The sequence below is a fragment of the Pseudorca crassidens genome, chromosome 3 (assembly GCF_039906515.1).
Source record: "Pseudorca crassidens isolate mPseCra1 chromosome 3, mPseCra1.hap1, whole genome shotgun sequence".
In the NCBI taxonomy this organism is placed as follows: Eukaryota; Metazoa; Chordata; class Mammalia; order Artiodactyla; family Delphinidae; genus Pseudorca; species Pseudorca crassidens.
This window is the reverse complement of record NC_090298.1, coordinates 60,494,745-60,514,824: the sequence shown is the minus strand read 5'-3', so window position 1 is coordinate 60,514,824 and position 20,080 is coordinate 60,494,745. Positions and strand designations below refer to the sequence as shown.

The 20,080-nt window shown below is 39.2% G+C and overlaps 1 protein-coding gene across 2 annotated transcripts in view; it reads right to left on the bottom strand.

The window, feature by feature from the left end:
- Positions 1 to 20,080, bottom strand: part of IQGAP2 (IQ motif containing GTPase activating protein 2) — a 293,990-nt gene that overhangs the window by 91,217 nt on the left and 182,693 nt on the right. For both annotated transcript variants that reach the window (XM_067731039.1, XM_067731040.1), the window contains exons 10-13: positions 17,820 to 17,983; positions 14,625 to 14,785; positions 9,584 to 9,708; positions 2,212 to 2,375 (exon numbers count right to left, since the gene is read on the bottom strand). In XM_067731039.1, the coding sequence (XP_067587140.1) occupies positions 2,212 to 2,375; positions 9,584 to 9,708; positions 14,625 to 14,785; positions 17,820 to 17,983 (614 nt within the window). The remainder of the gene's footprint in view (positions 1 to 2,211; positions 2,376 to 9,583; positions 9,709 to 14,624; positions 14,786 to 17,819; positions 17,984 to 20,080) is intronic.

Sequence of the window (20,080 nt, the reverse complement as noted above, 5' to 3'; positions counted from 1 at the left end):
ACTTGAAATACTGTTAACGAGGACCAAGAATTCTCACCAACTTACACCACTGTCCTCAATCTTTGATAAAACTGAGCATTCTATTAAGATGTTATCCATCGTGACTTTTAATGGCTGTATACTTTGGCACAAGCTTTACTTTATATTGACAATACCAATAATGTAATTTTCTTTTATTATTTTCCAAGGCTAGACCTTTGGAAAGCAAAGCACAGAAACAGCCCCATAAAAACAACTGAAAATTTCCAGGTATCACAACAGCAGAAGTTAAAAAGCAAATAGAGACCCCACCAAATAACAGAATCAGATTTTTTTCCAGGGAAGGAGAATGGGCTGAGAAAACAAAGTTTCAAAATTAATGGGCAGAGAAAGAGAAGTGTGTTGAAAAGCGGCAACTTAACCAAACCAGACTCATTGCTTACTGCAATGTTTTTAATCCCTCAATTATTGTCAATGTAGTTCACGCTCCTAACTTTACAGGCCACAAGTGGTTTAATGCCTGAGCTCTAACTCAGATCCCTACGCTCATATTCCCTGTTCTAATTACACTATTAAAAAACTTCTTTCACATTTAGGAAGGATGTCCAACAGAGAGGAGGCACAGCATGGACACCAGCAAGGCTTCTGAGTGCCCTGGAGAGGTGCTGTGGAATTCCATCTTGACCTAGAGCCCTTAGACTGGGATGCTCAGGGGGGGACCTCCACTGCTTGCCTATAAAAGGTTTGTGGAGTTAGTTTCACCTTAACGACAAACACCCATGTGGCTGTTGGCAGAGAGAAAACCAGGTCTGTCTCTATCCTCACCCAGAAGATCCCAACTAGTGAACAGAGTAAAGTAAACCTGTGTCGAGTAAAGACCTTGTGACAAAGACATCACTCACCACCCACTGACCTGTGTGGCAGCCAGAAGTGCCCACAAAAATACTAGCTACATTGTTTCAGCACTTTTTTGGGGTGACATGCTCCATGTCAAATGCTCTACACTTATACATACACACACTATAATCAATGTAATTATATATTAATATGTAAAAATATAAATATATATTACTCATTTATTATATTATGTAATCATTTAAGCCTCACCGTAATCCTATAAGGTAGGTACTATTGTTCTCATTTTACACATGCGAAAACTGAAGCACAGAGACTTCTGGTGACTTGACTAAAATCTCTACCTAATTTGTGGCAAAGCCAAGGTTTGAATGGTGCCTGTCTCCAAAGCTAATACCTTTAGCTTTCAATGCTGTGTCACGTGCTACAGCCACAGCTACATCAGTGCAAACAGCAGGGGGCGGCCCAGTCCTCCTTGCTGACAGGGTCCACTCTCCTCCCCAGGGGTCTGGGGACATGAGGTCAGGTTTGAGTCTCATTCTCCCAGTCACTGGCCTGGCATTCAAGCCACAAGTGGTTACGTCCCAGGTAGCATCTTCTCCACTCAGTTCTTCCAATAGTGGCTAGTATCTGGGGGATGTCTCACAACAACAGTACAAGCTCTGCCGCCAGATAAAGCCCTCTGCTCTTCAGTGGGACCTGGCCAGGTCAGTTTCCTCCTGTGCCCAGAACAAACCCAGCTGGTACCCATCTAGCCCTGCCATTACCTACCTGCATTATCCTGCTTCCCACTCACCAAACCAACTCTTCCTTACCCTTCAGGAGCAGCTCCTGTTCTATCTCCACACCAACCTACCTTAGGGCTCCAGTTCACAGAAATCCCAACCATCTCTGAATCACTCTGGGCATTCCTCATCTTGACATGTGGCCACATACCCACCTCTACTGCTATTTAACTATTCTATATGAGAATGCCTACCATCTTAGTAACTTTCTAAGCATCTTGAGGATAAGGATAGAACATTCAAATGGTATCATGTGTTCCTCGGATCCCCCTTTCCCCTATCAGATGCCATATACTGCACCATGAATACAGTGTGTGCTCAGTAAATATCCAATAACTTGGACTGTGAACAAGAACTCACCCACAAGTGCATTTTTAGTGAAAGAGTAGAAGCAGTCAGCAGCTCTGGAGCTAGTTTCCCCCTCATGTTTGATACCAGGAAAATAACAGCCCTATTAACTTGTAATCTGATCCATACATAGATAAGCAAATTATGAGCTTTAGGAAAAATGGGTAAAAAAAATCCTCCCTCTTGCCCCTCTGTCCCCAACCTGGTCTGTAAATTTAAAAGAAACACACCTACTAAGACTTACCATGAATTTCTGTGTTTTAGCCTGGTATAAAACATCCTGGTAGTGCTGGGCAGAGTCTGGGTCCACATCTTTAATCCTAGCAGTGGGTAGCAGCAGACTACCTAAGGTTTTCAAAGGATCCCTTTCATCAATGGCTTCATTGATGTATCCTACAGCTACAACTCCTAGAAAATAAAGGAAAAAGTTTCCTTTTAAGTCATAGTACATTATAAGTTTTCTCCAATCACCTGTAGCAAAGATTGAGTTAGAAACGGGGGCTGAAGGAACCACACACACACACACACACACACACAAACTGCAAGAGCTAATAAACAAGTAAAGCTAAGGCTTACATAGTAGGTCAATGTACAGAAGTGAATTGTATCTTTCTATAGTTGCAATGTGCAATCTGAAAATGAAGTTAAGGAAAAATTCTGTAATAGACTCCAATTACAAATACATTACAATTACAAAAAGAATAAACACTTAGGAATAAATTTAATAAAACAAGGATGAGACACAGACACTGAAAATTATGAAACACCATTGGAAAAAAAGACCTAAATAAAGGGAAAAATCATCCCATGTTCATGGATCAAAAGACTTAATATTAATAAGATGGCAGTACTCCTCAAACTGATGTACAAAGTCAGTGTAACCCCTATCAAAATTCCAGCTGCCTTTTTTTTTTTTAAACAGAAATTGACCAGCTGATTCTAAAATTCACATGGAAATGCAAGGGATCAAGAAATAACCAATGCAATGTTGGAAAAAAAAAAAAGAGTTGGAGGACTCTTCCCAATTTCAAATTTACTACAAAGCTACAGTTAATATTGCATGGTATTGATATAAAGACAGACTTAAAGATTAATGGAATAGAATTTAGAGTTCAGAAATAAACCTTTACACGTATAGTCAACTGATTTTTAACCAAGGGTGCCAAGACAATGCAACAGGTAAATAACAGTCTTTATAACAAATGGCACAGACAACTGAATGTCCACTGCATACGAATAAAGCTGGACTCCCTACATCACATCATACACAAAAAGTAACTCAATATGGATCATAAACCTACACAAAAAATATAACTTTTTAATCTTTTAGAAGAAATTTAAGAGTAAACCTTTGTGGTCGGCAATACTTTTTACCTGTGACCACCAAAAACATAAATAAAAAAAAGAAACGAATACATGGGATGTTGTAAAAATTAAACCTTTAAGAGGTACAAACTATTATGTATAAAATAAGCTATAAGGATATATTGTACAACATAGGCAATATAGCCAATCTCATAAAGTAACTACAAACAGAATATAACCTTTAAAAATTGTGAATCACTGTATTAAACATCTGTAACTTATACAATATCGTAAATCAACTACACTTCAAAAAAAAATTAAACCTTTTGGGCTTCTCTGGTGGTGCAGTGGTTAAGAATCTGCCTGCCAGTGCAGGGGACATGGGTTCGAGCCCTGGTCCAGGAAGATCCCACATGCCACAAAGCAACTAAGCCCGTGCACCACAACTACTGAGCCTGTGCTCTAGAGCCTGTGAGCTACAACTACTGAGCCCGCATGACACAACTACTGAAGCCCGTGCACCTAGAGCCCATGCTCCGCAACAAGAGAAGCCACAGCCATAAGCCCGGGCACCACAACAAAGAGTAGCCCCCGCTCGCTGCAACTAGAGAAAAGCCCGCATGCAGCAACAAAGACCCAATGCAGCCAAAACTAAATAAAATAAATAAATAAATAAAAATTAAACCTTTTATGTTTCCAAGGACACCCTCAGAACAAGTGAAGACAATCTATAGAATGGGAGGAAATACTTCCAAGTCCGATATCTGATTTAAAAAACCCCTTATATACCTGATATACAAGCATAATAACTATATAAGGAACTCTTAACAACAGAAAGAGAAAAAAAATTTAAAACAGGTAAAGGACTTGATCAGGTATTTCTTTAAAGAAGATATACAAATGGCTAATAAGCACATGAAAAGATGCTCAGAATCACTAGTTATTAGGAAAATGCAAAGCCAAATCACAACGCTTCATAACCACTTCATAACCACTAGGATGGCTATATTAAAAAAGACAATAACAAGTGTTGTGAAGATGGGGTGAAATTGGAACTCTCATACGTTGTTGGTGGGAATGGAAAATGGTAGTCACCTTGGGAACCAGGCAGTTCTTTAACATATTAAACATACAACTGCCATGTGATCCAGCAGTTCCACTCTTAGGTATATACTAAAGAGAACTGAAACCATATAGTCACACAAAAGCTTATACTTGAATCTTTATAGAAGCAATATTTATAATAGCTAAAAAGTAGAAACTACCCAAATATCCATCAACTGATGACTGGATAAACAAAATATATATCCCTAGAATGGAATATTACTTGACCTAGAAAGAAATATGAAGTATAATGATACATGATACAACATGGATGAACCTTGAAAACATTATGCTAAGAGAAAGAAGCCAGACACAAAAGGCCCCACATTACATGACTCTATTTATATGAAATATCCAGAATCGGAAAATCCATAGAAAAAAAGTAGATGAGTTGTTGCCAGGGGGTGGGGGGAGGGGGAAAAGGGAGTGACTGCTAACAGGTATAAAGTTTCTTTTCGGGGTGATGAAGATATTCTGAATTTAGATACTAGTGATGGTTCCACAATTTTTTAAATACATAAAAAACTACCATAAAAACACAATAAAAGTGTGAATTTTATGGTATATGAATTATATCTCAATAAAGCTGTTATAAAAAGGGGAGATAATCTGACATACAAGTAGCAGCAGAGATGCTCATTTCTAGTGTAACCCTCACTTACATAATAATGCCAAAGTACTGGATGATGGAACCATAGAATAGCAGAGCTGGAAGAATTTAATGTAGAGATGTACAGAAAAGAAAACGGAAGTGCAAAGAGATTTGGATATACACTATTAGTTGGTTTACTCTACTTCACCACTGTAAAGAATGCCAAAGAGACAGCTCAAAACCAAACAATTCCCTAGAGTGTTAGCAGAGTGACTTTCAAGGTCAGTATAGTCCAGTGCTGTCCAGCGGAATGTTCTGTGATGATGAAAATGTTCTGGGCCATCCAATATGGTAGCCAGTAGCCACATGCAGCTAATGAGCATTTAAAATGTGGCTAGTATGAGCCACTATGGAGAACAGTATGGAGGTTCCTTAAAAAACTAAAAATAGAACTCCCATATGACCCAGCAATCCCACTACTGGGCATATACCCTGAGAAAACCATAATTCAAAAAGAGTCATGTACCACCATGTTCACTGCAGCTCTATTTACAATAGCCAGGACATGGAAGCAACCTAAGTGTCCATCGACAGATGAATGGATAAAGAAGATGTGGCACATATATACAATGGAATATTACTCAGCCATAAAAAGAAATGAAATTGAGTTATTTGTAGCGAGGTGGATGGACCTAGAGTCTGTCACACAGAGTGAAGGAAGTCAGAAAGAGAAAAACAAATACCGTATGCTAACACATATATATGGAATATAAAAAAAAATGGTTCTGAAGAAACTAGGGGCAGGACAGGAATAAAAACGCAGACAGAGAATGGACTTGAGGACACAGGGAAGGGTAAGGGTAAGCTGGGACGAAGTGAGAGAGTGGCATGGACATATATACACTATCAAATATAAAATAGATAGCTAGTGGGAAGCAGCTGCATAGCACAGGGAGATCAGCTCGGTGCTTTGTGACCACTTAGAGGGGTGGGATAGGGAGGGTGGGAGGGAGACGCAAGAGGGAGGAGATATGGGAACATATGTATATGTATAGCTAATTCACTTTGTTATAAAGCAGAAACTAACACACTATTGTAAAGCAATTATACTCCAATAAAGATGTTAAAAAATGTGGCTAGTATGAACTGAAGAACTTCATTTTACATTTTATTTAATTTTGATTAATTAAAACAGCCACATGTGGCTGTCAAGTGTAGGTCGGCTCCATAGAAATTAACAAAGTCATGCATGTTTAGGGATATTTTTAAGGTTCAAGTGTGGATAACTAATGTCACAAATTCTCCAATGCGGGCTGCTAAAATTACATCTGGAACCCTAATCCATGGATGTACCAAAGGATGAATAAGCATATCCACCAGTTTAACCTTCTACTATCTCTACTACATACAGGATCTTAGGACATAGACTGTGAGGTCCAGGAATGAAAAGCACAGAAGCCAAGCCATGCAGTTGGCAAAGTTTTTGAAAGTCTAGTATAAGGGATCTATTTGGAGGTCACTTCTCAATATTACCTTATTCTTAAAAATAAACTATCATCCAGTCATAAAATACTATAGTGTATGTATGTATGGGTGCATTATTCATGGGTATATGTACACATGTGTACACATACACACACATACATTCACATACTAACAGGGGGCTTCCGCTTCCCAAGTGAGTGCTCATGGACAAGAATTAATAAAGAAACTAAACATTAATGAGAAGTAAGCTTAGAAAATAAACATACTTAAAGCCAAACATTCTCTCATTTTGTCAGTTTTTTTTCTTCAAAAACAATCAGAAGCCACTCTACAAATGTGATATGCTATGAAACAGAATACATACTTCAAATTTTTAAGAGGTATCTTGATTTTGACATTCAAATTAAAGTAAAATATTTAGCTAAGTATCTCCTGAATGAATGACCCCATAGAGACCATTGCTAAGAATGAAAAAATCTGTAGGAGAAAAGGGACAATCTAAAATGTCTAGAAATTATTTCAGACTATAATACTCCAGCATGGTGGAAGAAGCAGCAAAACTACTTCTCTAACATGCAAGTTAGGTTATCTCAAAACATTGGAAGAACTTGAGAAAGTCTAAGTACTACCCACATACAAGGTATTATCATTTCACCCCGTAATATTTATACACTGGAGAGCATGGAATACTTATATCATTCTCTGGAAGTGACAGTTGACCCCTTATGTCAGTTGACCTCCTTGGGTTAACTGTTCTAAATACTTTTAAACATCCCATCCAAAAACGATCTTTACAGAACTACATCTAAGAAAGAGAATGTGTGTTCCTAGCAGCTAATCACCTGGGAATGAGTGCATTCCAGCTGACTTGATTGAAATCAGCTGCTTAAGTTTTTGGTGTGTTTCTAAGAACACAAGCTGGTGATGTCATAGTAAATGACTTCATAGGAGGTGAAAAACCTTCCCATAAGTCCCCTGGGTCCATCTGCATCACTTCCTCTGTTTAAAAATAAAGAGAAGATCCCATTTGAGCAAAGACTGCTGAGCCTCAGTTCATGGCCCACTGATTTAAATCATCATGTGATACTATAACATTCTAGTCCAAGGACAGAGTGGGCATTCCCTCAGAGGTGTTGTATTTGAGACAGCAGATGAGGTAACTCACAAAGAATGGTACCTACCAAATTTAAAAAGCAAAACTTCACAGGAAGAAAACTTCCTTGTCTAAGTTACCTGGTTAAAATAATACTCCTCTAAGGCTCGACTGGGAAAAGTAAACTTTCCATTAAGAAATCAGCAGAGCATCCAAATCTCAGGAAATGCATTTAGCAGCTTCTCCATTCAATTCACCTTCCGCGTTTATCATTTCCCATTAGCTACACACCTCATCCACGCCACAACTCAGACATAAGATTCTGGAGCGTGTGGCAGGGGTGGGATGGGGAGAGTAACGCACTTTCAAGATGTCCATGAAAAGTTCTCAGCTCTTTCAGATGATTTCATTTCTATAGAGTGCAATTGGGGCCTACTCGCAACGGTATATTTATTTTAATTTAGCTGTTAAAGCAATTACCTAAACAGATGATATCAAACTCAATAATTCAAGAACGTTCAACAAAAATACCCCGTTTTGACAAAACAACAAACCAAAACAGAGAGAAGTTAAATCTTTTATATTAAGTCCCCCAAATTCTAGAAAGGAGATATTAGCCTCTAAAATGACTATTCTGGTTATGGCATATATGCTTCACGCCGAGATGGTTAAAAGAAATGTGATAATGGCCGTGTGAAATGTCCCATGGAGAACAACTTAGTAGTACAGTTACCTAGGTAAATGCCATACAAAACCAAAGAGATTTTTGCTTAAAAATATTCACCTGCAAAAGACCACTTTCTTTCCAAGTTATACACATGATACTGTTTTTCTTTTCCTGATAAAAGCAAAGGCTCTATCTGATAATCTGGGACAAAAAATGGCAGGTCCTTCCTCGTACCCCTCTGTCAATGTCAAGAATGAGAGTAAAAGTGTACCGAGTACTGTTCAGTACTGAGAATTAACGCACCTTCACCTGTATAAGCAGGACATACATAAATCACCAAAGCAAACCTGGATTGTGCATGTTGTCCCAAAGAATAAGGGAAAGGTCAGAAAACAAAGATGGAACATGATTTTGTGTTTTGCCAACCCTTGAGTGGCATAGCCAAAGCACCCAAACCATCGCTGGAGACTGAGAGTGTGGAGCTGGGGAGGATCAAGGAGGAGGCAGGACGGCAGGAAGCTGGGGACCTGAGCTTTGTAAGCGGACACACACGCCAGGGTCGTCCCCCACGCCGCCCCCACTGATGATGTTGAACATCTGCTTAAATTAGTGCTTCCCTCGTAACTAACATCTGCCAAGAACTACCAGCTCCCAAGCTAATGCCAGAAAAGAGGCAAGTGGGTGATGTGTCAGCCATCTGAGGCAGGGATCCCCAAACGCCTCACTGAAAGAAAACGCAGAGAGGCAGCAGAAAGTCGTGTGGTCACAAAGCAGCAATTATACTCATTGCCTAAGTTACAGAGCTCCCCATTCGTCACTCAGTTTTTGTAAGTAAGAGGCAGGACAGGGAAGCAAGCTGATATTCACGAAAGCATGTCTCAGCGCACCTCTTCTTGGACTGTCCACTTTCATGCTCAGAGCTCCTAAGTTCTAGAAACACAGCAATTCACCAAGATTTGAGATCATAAAACAACAGTTAGACTGTGTTGCAATTTCTTCTTAGGGCAGGAACATGTGCCATATTTCAGAAAAACACCCACGTACATGAAAGGTCAAAATAAAGTTGAGTGCTTGCTTAAAAAGCTGAGTTATTTACAGCAGTCATCTTTCAAGTACCAATAAATAGAAAGATATTAGGACTTGTATTTATGTACTTTTATTCTATCATTTTATGTCTTATGTTTGCTTTGTAATGTTTATAATATGTTGGGACAGTAGTACAAAAATAACATTTACATACAAATACATACAAACTTGTTAGGGGAGAGTGTTCTCATAGGGCTCTAGGGCAGCCCTGATGTAGAGGACCGTTTTGTCCAGCTACCTTATTCTCCCACTATAATTAGAGAAGGATACTGTTCCATACTTACGGTCATTTTCTTCTTGAATTTCAATATTAACCATATCAATACAATTCTGAATTTCATTCCAGCTTAAGCTATCTTGCCCTTGGGATAAGGCCTCCAGTTTAATGGAGAGTAGTGCATTTGCGTAACTGTAGAAGAGAAAACAAGCATGATACTGATCAGAGACGTTCATTCTTTGTTCATGTTATGCATCTTAAATTGGACACGCATCTTAAGTTTGACACATGTGGCTCAATGTGATGTTATGAGGTTAGACCAACAGGATAAAGGCAAGTAAAATCGTCTTGTGCAGCTTTGCCAACATACACCAAGCTCACTTAGACTAAAGGTGTTTTTTTTCCCTTAAAAATACTTTTAGGTAACAATGCTTTTTAATGAAAGTTCCTCAAATTCCAATCTTGCACTTAACTCAAGCAAAAAAACCTCAACGTTCTTAACTCTGTGAAATTACTTGCTTTTTTTTAGTAACTATTTTTTCTTCCCTTTGTATGTCTTAGTTCTGCTTAGTCTCCAGATGAGTATTATGGGATAAAATTCGGAATTACCACGGTTCCTAAGCTTTCCATCAAGGGTCCCTTTTTTTTTTTCTTGTTCATTCCCCAAATCCAAGCCTTGAGAGGCCTTTTTTTTTTTTTTAACTGTAACCCTAACACAGCTGGGTTACCTTGTGGCCTAATACTTCCAGTGACAAATCAAATAAAAAGCAAATACTGTTCCAGAAACTTTGCTGAATAACACACATCTTCACTGCCTGTTTTCTTGAAGAGGTGGTGCCTCAGTTGACCCAGAACATCCTAGTTTCCTCTTCACCTGCCCGTTCCTCAGGCTTCAGCAGCCCCTCACCACCTCTCTCCTGGGTCTACTCACCGCCATTACATTCTCTCCCCTCATTCTGATCCCTGACCCTCCTCACTCTGTGCAGCCCTCTGGAAAATAGTTTGGCCAACACTCTGATTATTTTTCCTGTCTTGAGAAATTTTAGGAAAAAAAGATGATCCACCTTGACATATTACTAAGAAACTTTCATTTTTCAATCATCAATTTCCCCATTTAAAAACTATAGAACCGGACTTCCCTGGTGGCACAGTGGTTAAGAATCCGCCTTCCAGTGCAGGGGACGTGGGTTCGAGCCCTGGTCCGGGAAGATCCCACATGCCACAGAGCAACTAAGCCCGTGCGTCACAACTACTGAGCCTGCGCTCTAGAGCCTGTGAGCCACAACTACTGAGCCCGCGTGCCACAACTACTGAAGCTCATGTGCCTAGAGCCTGTGCTCCGCAACAAGAGAAGCCACCGCAATGAGAAGCCTGCGTACCGCAACGAAGAGTAGCCCCCTCTCGCCGCAACTAGAGAAAGCCCGCGTGCAGCAACGAAGACCCAACGCAGCCAAAAATAAAATAAATTAAAAACAAAACAAAACAAAAAAACCCACTACAGAACCAATGTTACAACCATAAGCTAACATGAGTGAGCTATTCCAGCCCGAAGTATAGAAACTCAATAGTTTAATTTGCCTGTGCATCTTTATACCAGGGAAATAAAGAGCAATCCTCTCTTTAAACTTAAAAAGCAACTCAGCTTTTTAAGTCACTCTGCAGTATGACTTCTGAATAGACCCTACGGATTTGCTAACAGCAGAGGTTCCAAGAAGTAAGATCACATTGAGTCTATAATTGTTTTCTTACTGCGACAGATTTTCTCAAAGTTATGCCTGCTCCAAGTACAAGACACTGAGGTGTCTTCTACTGAGTATAGCTTGGGAGAGAAAAACATCATTCAGAATGGGAAGTGGGGGAGATGATTCATTCTCTGTGCCTGAACAAGGCATCACCAAACACAGGCTTGAAATTGTTTCAGTGTCCTGTGTGAGATTTTCATCTTATCAAGAGTTATAAACCTAAGAAAATACTCTTCTATACTTACTAGTAGCAATATATACTAAATAATACTGACCACAATGACAATATGGATAAATGGCAACTGGCACTCGTTAGCATCCCTTATAGATGGGGACCATTCGATAAGAAAGTGCAAAATCCTTATAGGCATTTCACGTCTGACATTTAATGATGACCCAATGGGAATAAAATGAAAAAGCTTAAGGATGAACACAGAAAAAAACCCCAAAACCCACAATCACCCATCATTTCTTCAGAAATGAACAAATACTAGCCCAAGGGAAAAATTTTATGAATAACACAACATAGTTCTATAGGCAGATGCAGAGTAGGTGTTTTGTTGTGTGTGTTTGTTTTTGTGCTTTATAGATGAACAGAAAGGGGCCCGGCTAGGAAGAGTCCAACTTAGATATTTTTGGCTCCAAGGTTATATTCCTTTAACCACATCATGCTAGTTCTCAGAACAGATGACATTAGCTGGGGTGGGAGAAACATGCAAATAGTTCACGGAAGCACCCTCTATGGCAGGAAGGGCTTGGAAGCTCCAGTACTGTGCCAGGCGGAGACGGGTGATAGGCACCGCGTTCCTGGTGGTGAGAGAAGCATGCATAGGAGCAGATAAGCCAGAATGAACAGAGTGTTCAGATCCATCTCGGCTGAAGTATAAAATACAAGGAGGGGTGTAGCTGGAGCAAAGGGCAGAACACCACACTGAGGGTTAATTCAGATAAGAAGAGAGAACAATCAAATAGAGGAGCATTATAAACAGAGCTACATTTTAGAACAATTAATCTGGGAACAGGGCATGCCTAGAACCAATGCCAACCCTATGTCACTCTTGTGAAAACTGGACAAAACAACCTTTCTGGGAAAACACAGCCCCAAGGGCAGAAGCCATGGTAAACTGGTAGAGACTTGGTAAGAATTCATCCAGGTAGCCCTGCCCAGCACCCGTGTACTATGAAGTTGTACAACCATAAGGGAGAGGCCCAGTGTTCCTGAAACCTGAACACCTGCCAACTTGGGCTTCCAAGAACTGGGTTAAAAGCTGACATGGAAATTGAAATGTTGAGGCTGTGAAAAATCACTTGGGGCCATTGGAATGTTCAATACAAGAACCAAAGGGGGCTCTGGAATCTCATATCGGTATTGGGTCACCCAGGTGACCCAGAAAGTGCTTAAATGAAATTTTTAAAAGATTATTTAAACAAACACAAATTTTAAAAGTGTTTCATACAGAATGCTTGCCCTCTGAAGCTGTATCTGTGGCCCCAGCTGAAAATCACAGGCATAAAACTGGGTTTCAAATGGGGTTTGGGACTATTTCCTTAATAGGTTATTTGTAAATTGGGATGGGGGGAAGAGAGGATTTTTGATAATCAAAATGGGTGATTTGGAGGGAGGGGGGTACTGTCATTTAGAGGGAAGTGGCCAGGGATGCTCCATATGTGTCTTGATAATTATTTTATCAACAAGCCTCATTAGACTGTTAGGCTTCCTAAGGGAGTGACCAACTCTGCCGTCTCTAGCACTGAGAGAGCAGCAAAGCCTAGTTACATAAGAATGAATGAGAAGAGAAAAGACAGGGTAAGACCAATTTGGAGGTTGTTACAAAAGCAAAGGTAAAATGTCTAAACGAGATGGTTGCTGGGAAAGGGAAACATCATGCAGAGGTATTGTGCACACATATTGGCTTCTGTTGGGGAGAAAAGTGAGCAGACTATTCACAGCACAGGGGTGCCTCACAGAGGGTCAGAGGAAAACTCAAGTTAACTCGAGTTTCTAAGCTTGGAGGAGAGGATGGTGCCATTAGTATAAACAGTGGAGGTAGAAATAAATTACCTTGGAAATAAACTCTGAGGAGTTATAGGAACAGGTGGTCAAATTTAAGTAGCGTAAGAGCATCAGTTTTTCCAAGATGACTAAAAACAAGGAAAAGCCACTGTTCTACTTTGGGGCCATTCTCTACATAGACAAGTGGTCAAACAGCATTTAAAAAAAAGTCTAACAAGTCTTTTTAATTTTTCCTGTACAACTGTACGTGACCCAAGAGAATTGCCTATTTCAGCAGTTCCAGAACCAGTATCTTGACAACAGTGCTTTTGTCAAGATCTATGCAGACATCTCCCCCTGGTGGTCACAAGAATCCAAGATGGAAATTCACTCATTTTAACTTGGGCTTTTGTCTTAATCTCTAATGGGCTCCTTCTTCCCGCCCCTTAGTTTTCTCTCTAGATCTGCTATAGTGTTTTATAATTCTATCAACAATACTATCTAGTAGTTTATTTCAGGAACATGAAATAAAAGACACTAAGTTGAGATTGTTACCCACTGCCGTGATCCACTGTGGTCTCAGGATTCCTTTGGTTTAATCGTCAAAAGAATGTAGAGAATGGACTTGAGGACATGGGCAGGGGGAAGGGTAAACTGGGACGAAGTGAGAGAGTGGCATGGACATATATACACTGCCAAACGTAAAACAGATAGTTAGTGGGAAGCAGGTGCATAGCACAGGGAGATCAGCTTGGTGTTTTGTGACCACCTAAAGGGGTGGGATGCGGAGGGTGGGAGGGAGACACAAGAGGCAGGGGATATGGGGATATATGTATACATATAGCTGATTCACTTTGTTATACAGCAGAAAATAACACAATATTGTAAAGCAATTATACTCCAGTAAAGACGTTAAAAAAAAAAAAAAAAAAAGAATGGGGATTGGGGCCCAACTGCCCTACTTTGGGTCCACAAATCCAGATCCAGTTTCCTCATCAGTAAAACAAGAAAATTGGACTGGATGATTATTAAAGTTGTTTCCAACTCTTCTACATTCTGTCGTTTCCAAAAGAAGCCCAAGGGAAGGTATGCTTTCAACATGTATTTTTTGCCTATGAAATAATTTTTGCTAATGTCAAAGACAGTCAGTAACTGCCACGGGATCCTCCTTAGACTCTTTGTTCCCCTAAAAGGAATACTGTGAAGTAGGATTTGAACATTAGGATTCTCAGAACAAAGTAGACTGGCTTTCAGGAAAATAAGCATGGGTATATGGATTGTTTCAGGAAGGAACAAGTCCTTCAAATTGGTAGAACAAATCTACCAAACACATATTTCTGCACTGAAAGGAGTTTTGGAAAATGTTCCCTTACCGTTCCACGTATGTCTCGTCCAGATTGTTGAAGCCCATTGTTGGGCTTCTGAGTTGATTCTGCACAGACACAAGATCGTTGCTCTCCAAGGCCTGGTTGAGTAAAGCTACCGCAGATAGCATTTCCACTGCGATCAAGAGCTCCTCATGGGCCAAGTAGTTCTGTTGGAAAACACATGGCAGTATAAGACCCCCAAATCTACACAGCCCGTGTATGTGATGGGGGTTCAGAACGTACACTTCAAAGAATAAAGAAAAGTCAAAGATTGTGAGAATGCAGGACCCACAGGGCTCCCTGGCCACCTATCTTTCGTTGGCTTTAAAGAACACGTCAATGGCTTCTGGGTTTTCCTGAGATGATCATTTTGGGCACTGAGTTAATTACAGTCCTCAGTTATGATTCCACAGACATCTGCATTGCCATAGCTGATTCCTACTCGCAGCTATTATATCGGCTGCTAACAGGCTCAATCTTACCAAATAATGAAGCCACAGATTAGATAACGTTGTTACTGTCTGCAAGTGCAGGGTTAAGATATTAGTATAGCTAATGATTTTCAGTTTGAATTAAGGGTAAGGAGAAGGGGAGAATTTCACCTAAAGATGATAATCCCAGAAAAGTAAATCAAAGTCTTTAAGCCAAGGATATTGATTTTAATTCCAAAAAAAGTTAGTCTAAGTCACGTTTTTATAAATGGGTAGAAATTTTTAAACATACCCTAAGGTCTAGATATTTGAAGACATGTGAGGTAAATCTTAGTGAAAAGCAAGTAAGGATTGGGCTTACTTAAAAAGTACATCTCAGATTACAGAACACTTTCCCCCTTCAATGTTGTCTTCCTTTTAACCATTTTATACTGACTTGGCCCAACTTCAAAAGGGTTTTTTCTTCCATCATACTGAAGGAAAATAGAGGGAGCATGAAAACAAATTTTTAAAAACCCTGATATCTATCTTTACATTTAGAATATTATATATTTCATATATGTAATGTTTATATTAAAATGCATTATAGCTGATTCTCCACAGAAATCTGTCAGCAAATTGATTTTAGACCAACAAAGCATAATTTTACGTTCCAAAGCAAATGGGAAGAAGGGTTTTTATAGGGAACATGTAAATTTTATCCAAATACCTTACATTAACTATGACTTTAACATATAAGGAAGGTATCAAATTACAGGTAAAGAGCAGAATGGAATCATTTGAGATTCACCACAACTATCTAAAGTGGTACACAGCCAAAAAGATAAGGACAAATAAAGAAAAAGGGGATGAATGTGCTAGAGTGTAAGTAGCCTTGGGCTTCAAAGCTAGAGAAACAGGGACCATAATATCAAGAGAACCTACGTGCAGCTTAAGGAAATAACTTATTTTTCTTTTATTACAAAATACAGTTGACCGCTGAGCAACACCGGGGTTAGGAGCGCTGAACCTCCACGCAGTTCAAAATCTGCGTATAATTAATCCTCCATATACCTGTCCCTCTGTACCTGAGGTACTGCGTCCCTGGATTCAGCCAACTGCGTATCATTTGGTAATATAGTACTTACTATTGAAAAAGATCCACATATAAGTGGTATGCGCAGTTCCTACCCGTTTAAGGGTCAACTCTAGTATCTTTCTATTTATAGAATCATGTCTTACTAAGCAAGGATAAGAAAACAAACCTTACTACCCAAGCCCTTTAGTGACATACACTTCATTAATTTTTGTAAAATAAAGAATGCCACTTATTTTTTGTTTTTTTTTAATTTTAATTTTTTGGGCTGCATTGGGTCTTCGTTGCTGCGCGCGGGCTTTCTCTAGTTGCGTTGAGCGGGGGTTACTCTTTGTTTCAGTGTGCGGGCTTCTCATTGCGGTGGCTTCTCTTATTGTGGATCATGGGCTCTAGGTGCACAGGCTTCAGCAGTTGCAGCATGTAAGCTCAGTAGTTGTGGCACGTGCGCCCTACAGCACATGGGCTTCAGTAGTTGAGGCATGTGGGCTCAGTAGTTGTGGTTTATGAGCTCTAGAGTGCAGGCTCAGTAGCTGTGGCACACGGGCTTAGCTGCTCCGCGGCATGTGGGATCTTCCCGGACCAGGGATTGAACCCGTGTCTCCTGCACTGGCAGGCAGATTCTTAACAACTAAGCCACCTACTTTTATTAATTTTTAATTCATGCAAACATTTATAGAGATTTTCATTTTTTAATTATTTTTCTTTTCTTATCATAAAAAACAAGATAATGCTATATATTTCAATTTCATTTTTTCCACTTAACAGTAGGGTGTGCAATCTGTTATTAGTTAAACGTGGTTTATCTTCTATATAGATATAGAAGATATCTGTAGTATCTTCGCAGTACTATAGATAATACTGTGAAACATCCTGGTATACCTGTGAACTGCCTGTTTGTGCGTTTGGCTTCCTCCTCTTCTGTTTTTTTTGGTGGAGCAGTACTGTTTTTGCTTTTCAGATTCATTGTCCTTCCATGTTTCCTTAGAAGTTTAATTATTTTTTACACTTAACCTTTCATACCGGCAATTTATTCTGTTATGTGTAGTGAGGTAATGTTTTCTTTCCCACATGGTTAAATACTTCTAAGGATTTCATTTGTTTCCCCATGTCTTTGAAATATTAGCTCTTTCATAATTGAAATTCTTGGTGCTGCTTCTAGTGCTGTTCATTCTGTTGCATTGTTTGGCTTAATCCTGTACTAGTGCATATGCTCTTATTTACTGTGACCTTATATGATTATTACTGCTTAATACTGTTAGCATTGCAAGGAGCACACAATGACAAAAATCAAAGCCATGGTGCTAATGTTCTTGGTTGCAAATTTCTAGAAATGCAGATTCAGAGCTTATTTTTCTATATCAAAAAACATTAGATATTTAAAAATATTTCAATATAGTTATTAACTTATCCCAAGTTCTCCAAAAATCACACAGAGAATGAGAACAACTAGTTTTCAATGTGTATTTGTGTAGAGCCCTGCCTGCATTTCCCACCTATGCTCTCAGATTCTTTAAGGAGATGAAAAGCAGGAGTTAAAGAGGAAGGTGGCCATGGAATTGGTACAGGGAGGCCAATGAGACCAGGGATTGATACAAATTAAAGACACTACACTCCCACTCACCTTTCCTCAACAGCACTCCTCATTGCTAGGACTCAGAATTAACATCTCTGTACCTGGAGTCTCCTCTGACTTACCATAGCGTTCTGTTTCTGGAGGTTGAAAAGTTCATTCTGATACATTGCACCAGCAAAGGGATAAACAGTGGGCAGCTGGGCCTCTGGTTTCTGCAGTGCAAGCAGTGTGTATTCAGGGTCACCTTCCCGAATAACAGCGTTGATGTGGTCCACTGCAGCCAGCCCTGAGGGTCAGAGTGACATTCTGTCAGAACCTGTGCCTTTCCCACTGCAGCCTGACCCAACCAGCCCATATATCCAAGGATTAGAACCTAAGTAGTTACTTTCCATGAACTCTGAAAAGCTGTCATTGGATGGTAAGCAAAGCCTTGGAAATGGTAGCTTGTAATTGGAAGTCACTCTAATCCTTGCAGCTAGTCCCTAAAAGAACCTCAGCATTGATAGAGCTGGAGTTATGAGGTCATTCCTGCCTAGCATGACTTCCCTACAAAATCCCTCCTTTCAGGACCAGCTTTGGAACCATCTCTCCATGAAGCCTTCACAGTGCTGCAGTTCCTGAGGACTTCACACTTTGGGAATCCTGCAGTCATTGCTCTTTACGGCTCTTTGTGTGTAAGCACTGCCTCCCCAAGGAGATTAAAGACATGTGAAGACCAGAGAAACAAGGACTTGCCCTATGGCTCTATCCTCTCTCTATATCAGCACCATGGGAAACCCACAGGAGGCACTCGGACACACTGCCACTTGATATGGAATGGTTATTAGTTCTCCAAATATTAGTTCTCCAAATATGCTCTCATCTCTTGTGTACTGTAAAGTGTGATTCTTAGGGAAAAATAATTTCAGATATGTTTTAAAAAATATTACAACCAGAATTCATCTGATTACATAATTCTGTGTTAGCACGGTAGTCCCATGTGTTAGTATGGTTCTAAGAACCCCAGTGGGTGCCTGAAACCATGGATAGTACCAAACCATTTATGTACTGTTTTTTTTTCTGTATATACATACCTGTGATAAAGTTTAATTTATAAGTTAGGTAAAAAGATTAACAACAATAACTAATAATAAAAAGAATTATAATAACATAAGTGGTCTCTCGAAATATCTTTTTTTTTATTGAGGTATAGTTGACTTACAATATATTATTTATAGGTGTACAACATAGTGATTCAATAGTTTTACAGATTATATACCATACAAAGTTATTATAATATTAACTATATTCCCTGTGCTGTACATTACATTCTTATGACTTCTTTATTTTATACTGGTAGTTTGTACCTCTTAGTCCCCTTTACCTATTTCTCTCATCTCATCCACCTCCCTTCTGGTAAAAACTAGTTTGTTCTCTGTGTCTATGATTTTGTTTCTGTTTTATTTATTCATGTTTTGTTTTTTAGATTCCACACATACATGAAAACACATAGTATTTGTCTTTTTCGGTATGACTTATTTCACTTAGCATAATACACTCCAGGTCCACCATGTTGTCACAAATGGCAAGATTTCATTCTTTTTTTTTTCTGGCTGAGTAATATTCTATTGTATATATATACACCACATCTTTATCCACGCATCTGTTGATGGATACTTAGGTTGCTTCCAAGTCTTGGCTATTTAAAATAATACTACAATAACATTGGGGTATATGTATCTTTTTGAATTAGTGTTTTCATTTTCTTTGTATAAGTATCCAGGAGTGCAATTGTGTAGGTTCCATTTTTAATTCTTTGAGGAAACTCCATATTGGTTTCCATAGCAGCTGTGCCAATTTATATTTACCAACAGTGCACAGGGTTCCCTTTTCTCCACATCCTCACCACAACTTGTTATTTCTTGTTTTTTGATGATAGCCATTCTGACAGATGTGAGTTGATCCCTGATCATGGTTTTGATCTGCATTTCCCTTTTCATTAGTAATGTTGAGTATCTTTTCATGTACCTGTTGGTATCTGTACCTCTTCTCTGAAAAAATGTCTATTCAGGTCCTCTGCCCATTTTTAAATTAGATTGTTGTTTTCTGAGACTGAGTTGTATGAGTTCGTTATGTATTTTGGTATTATTCTTTTACTGGTCATCATTTGCAACTATGTTCTCCCATTCAGTAGAATGCCATTTCGTTTTGTTAATAGTTTCCTTTCCTGTGCCAAAGCTTTTAGTTTGATATGGTTCCATTTGTTTATTTTTGCTTTTGTTTCCCTTGTCTCAGGGGATAGATCCAAAAAAATATTGCTAAGGCCAATGTCAAAGAGCATACTGCCTATGTTTTTTTCTAGAAGTTTCATGGTTTCAGGTCTTACATTTAAGTTTTAATCAAT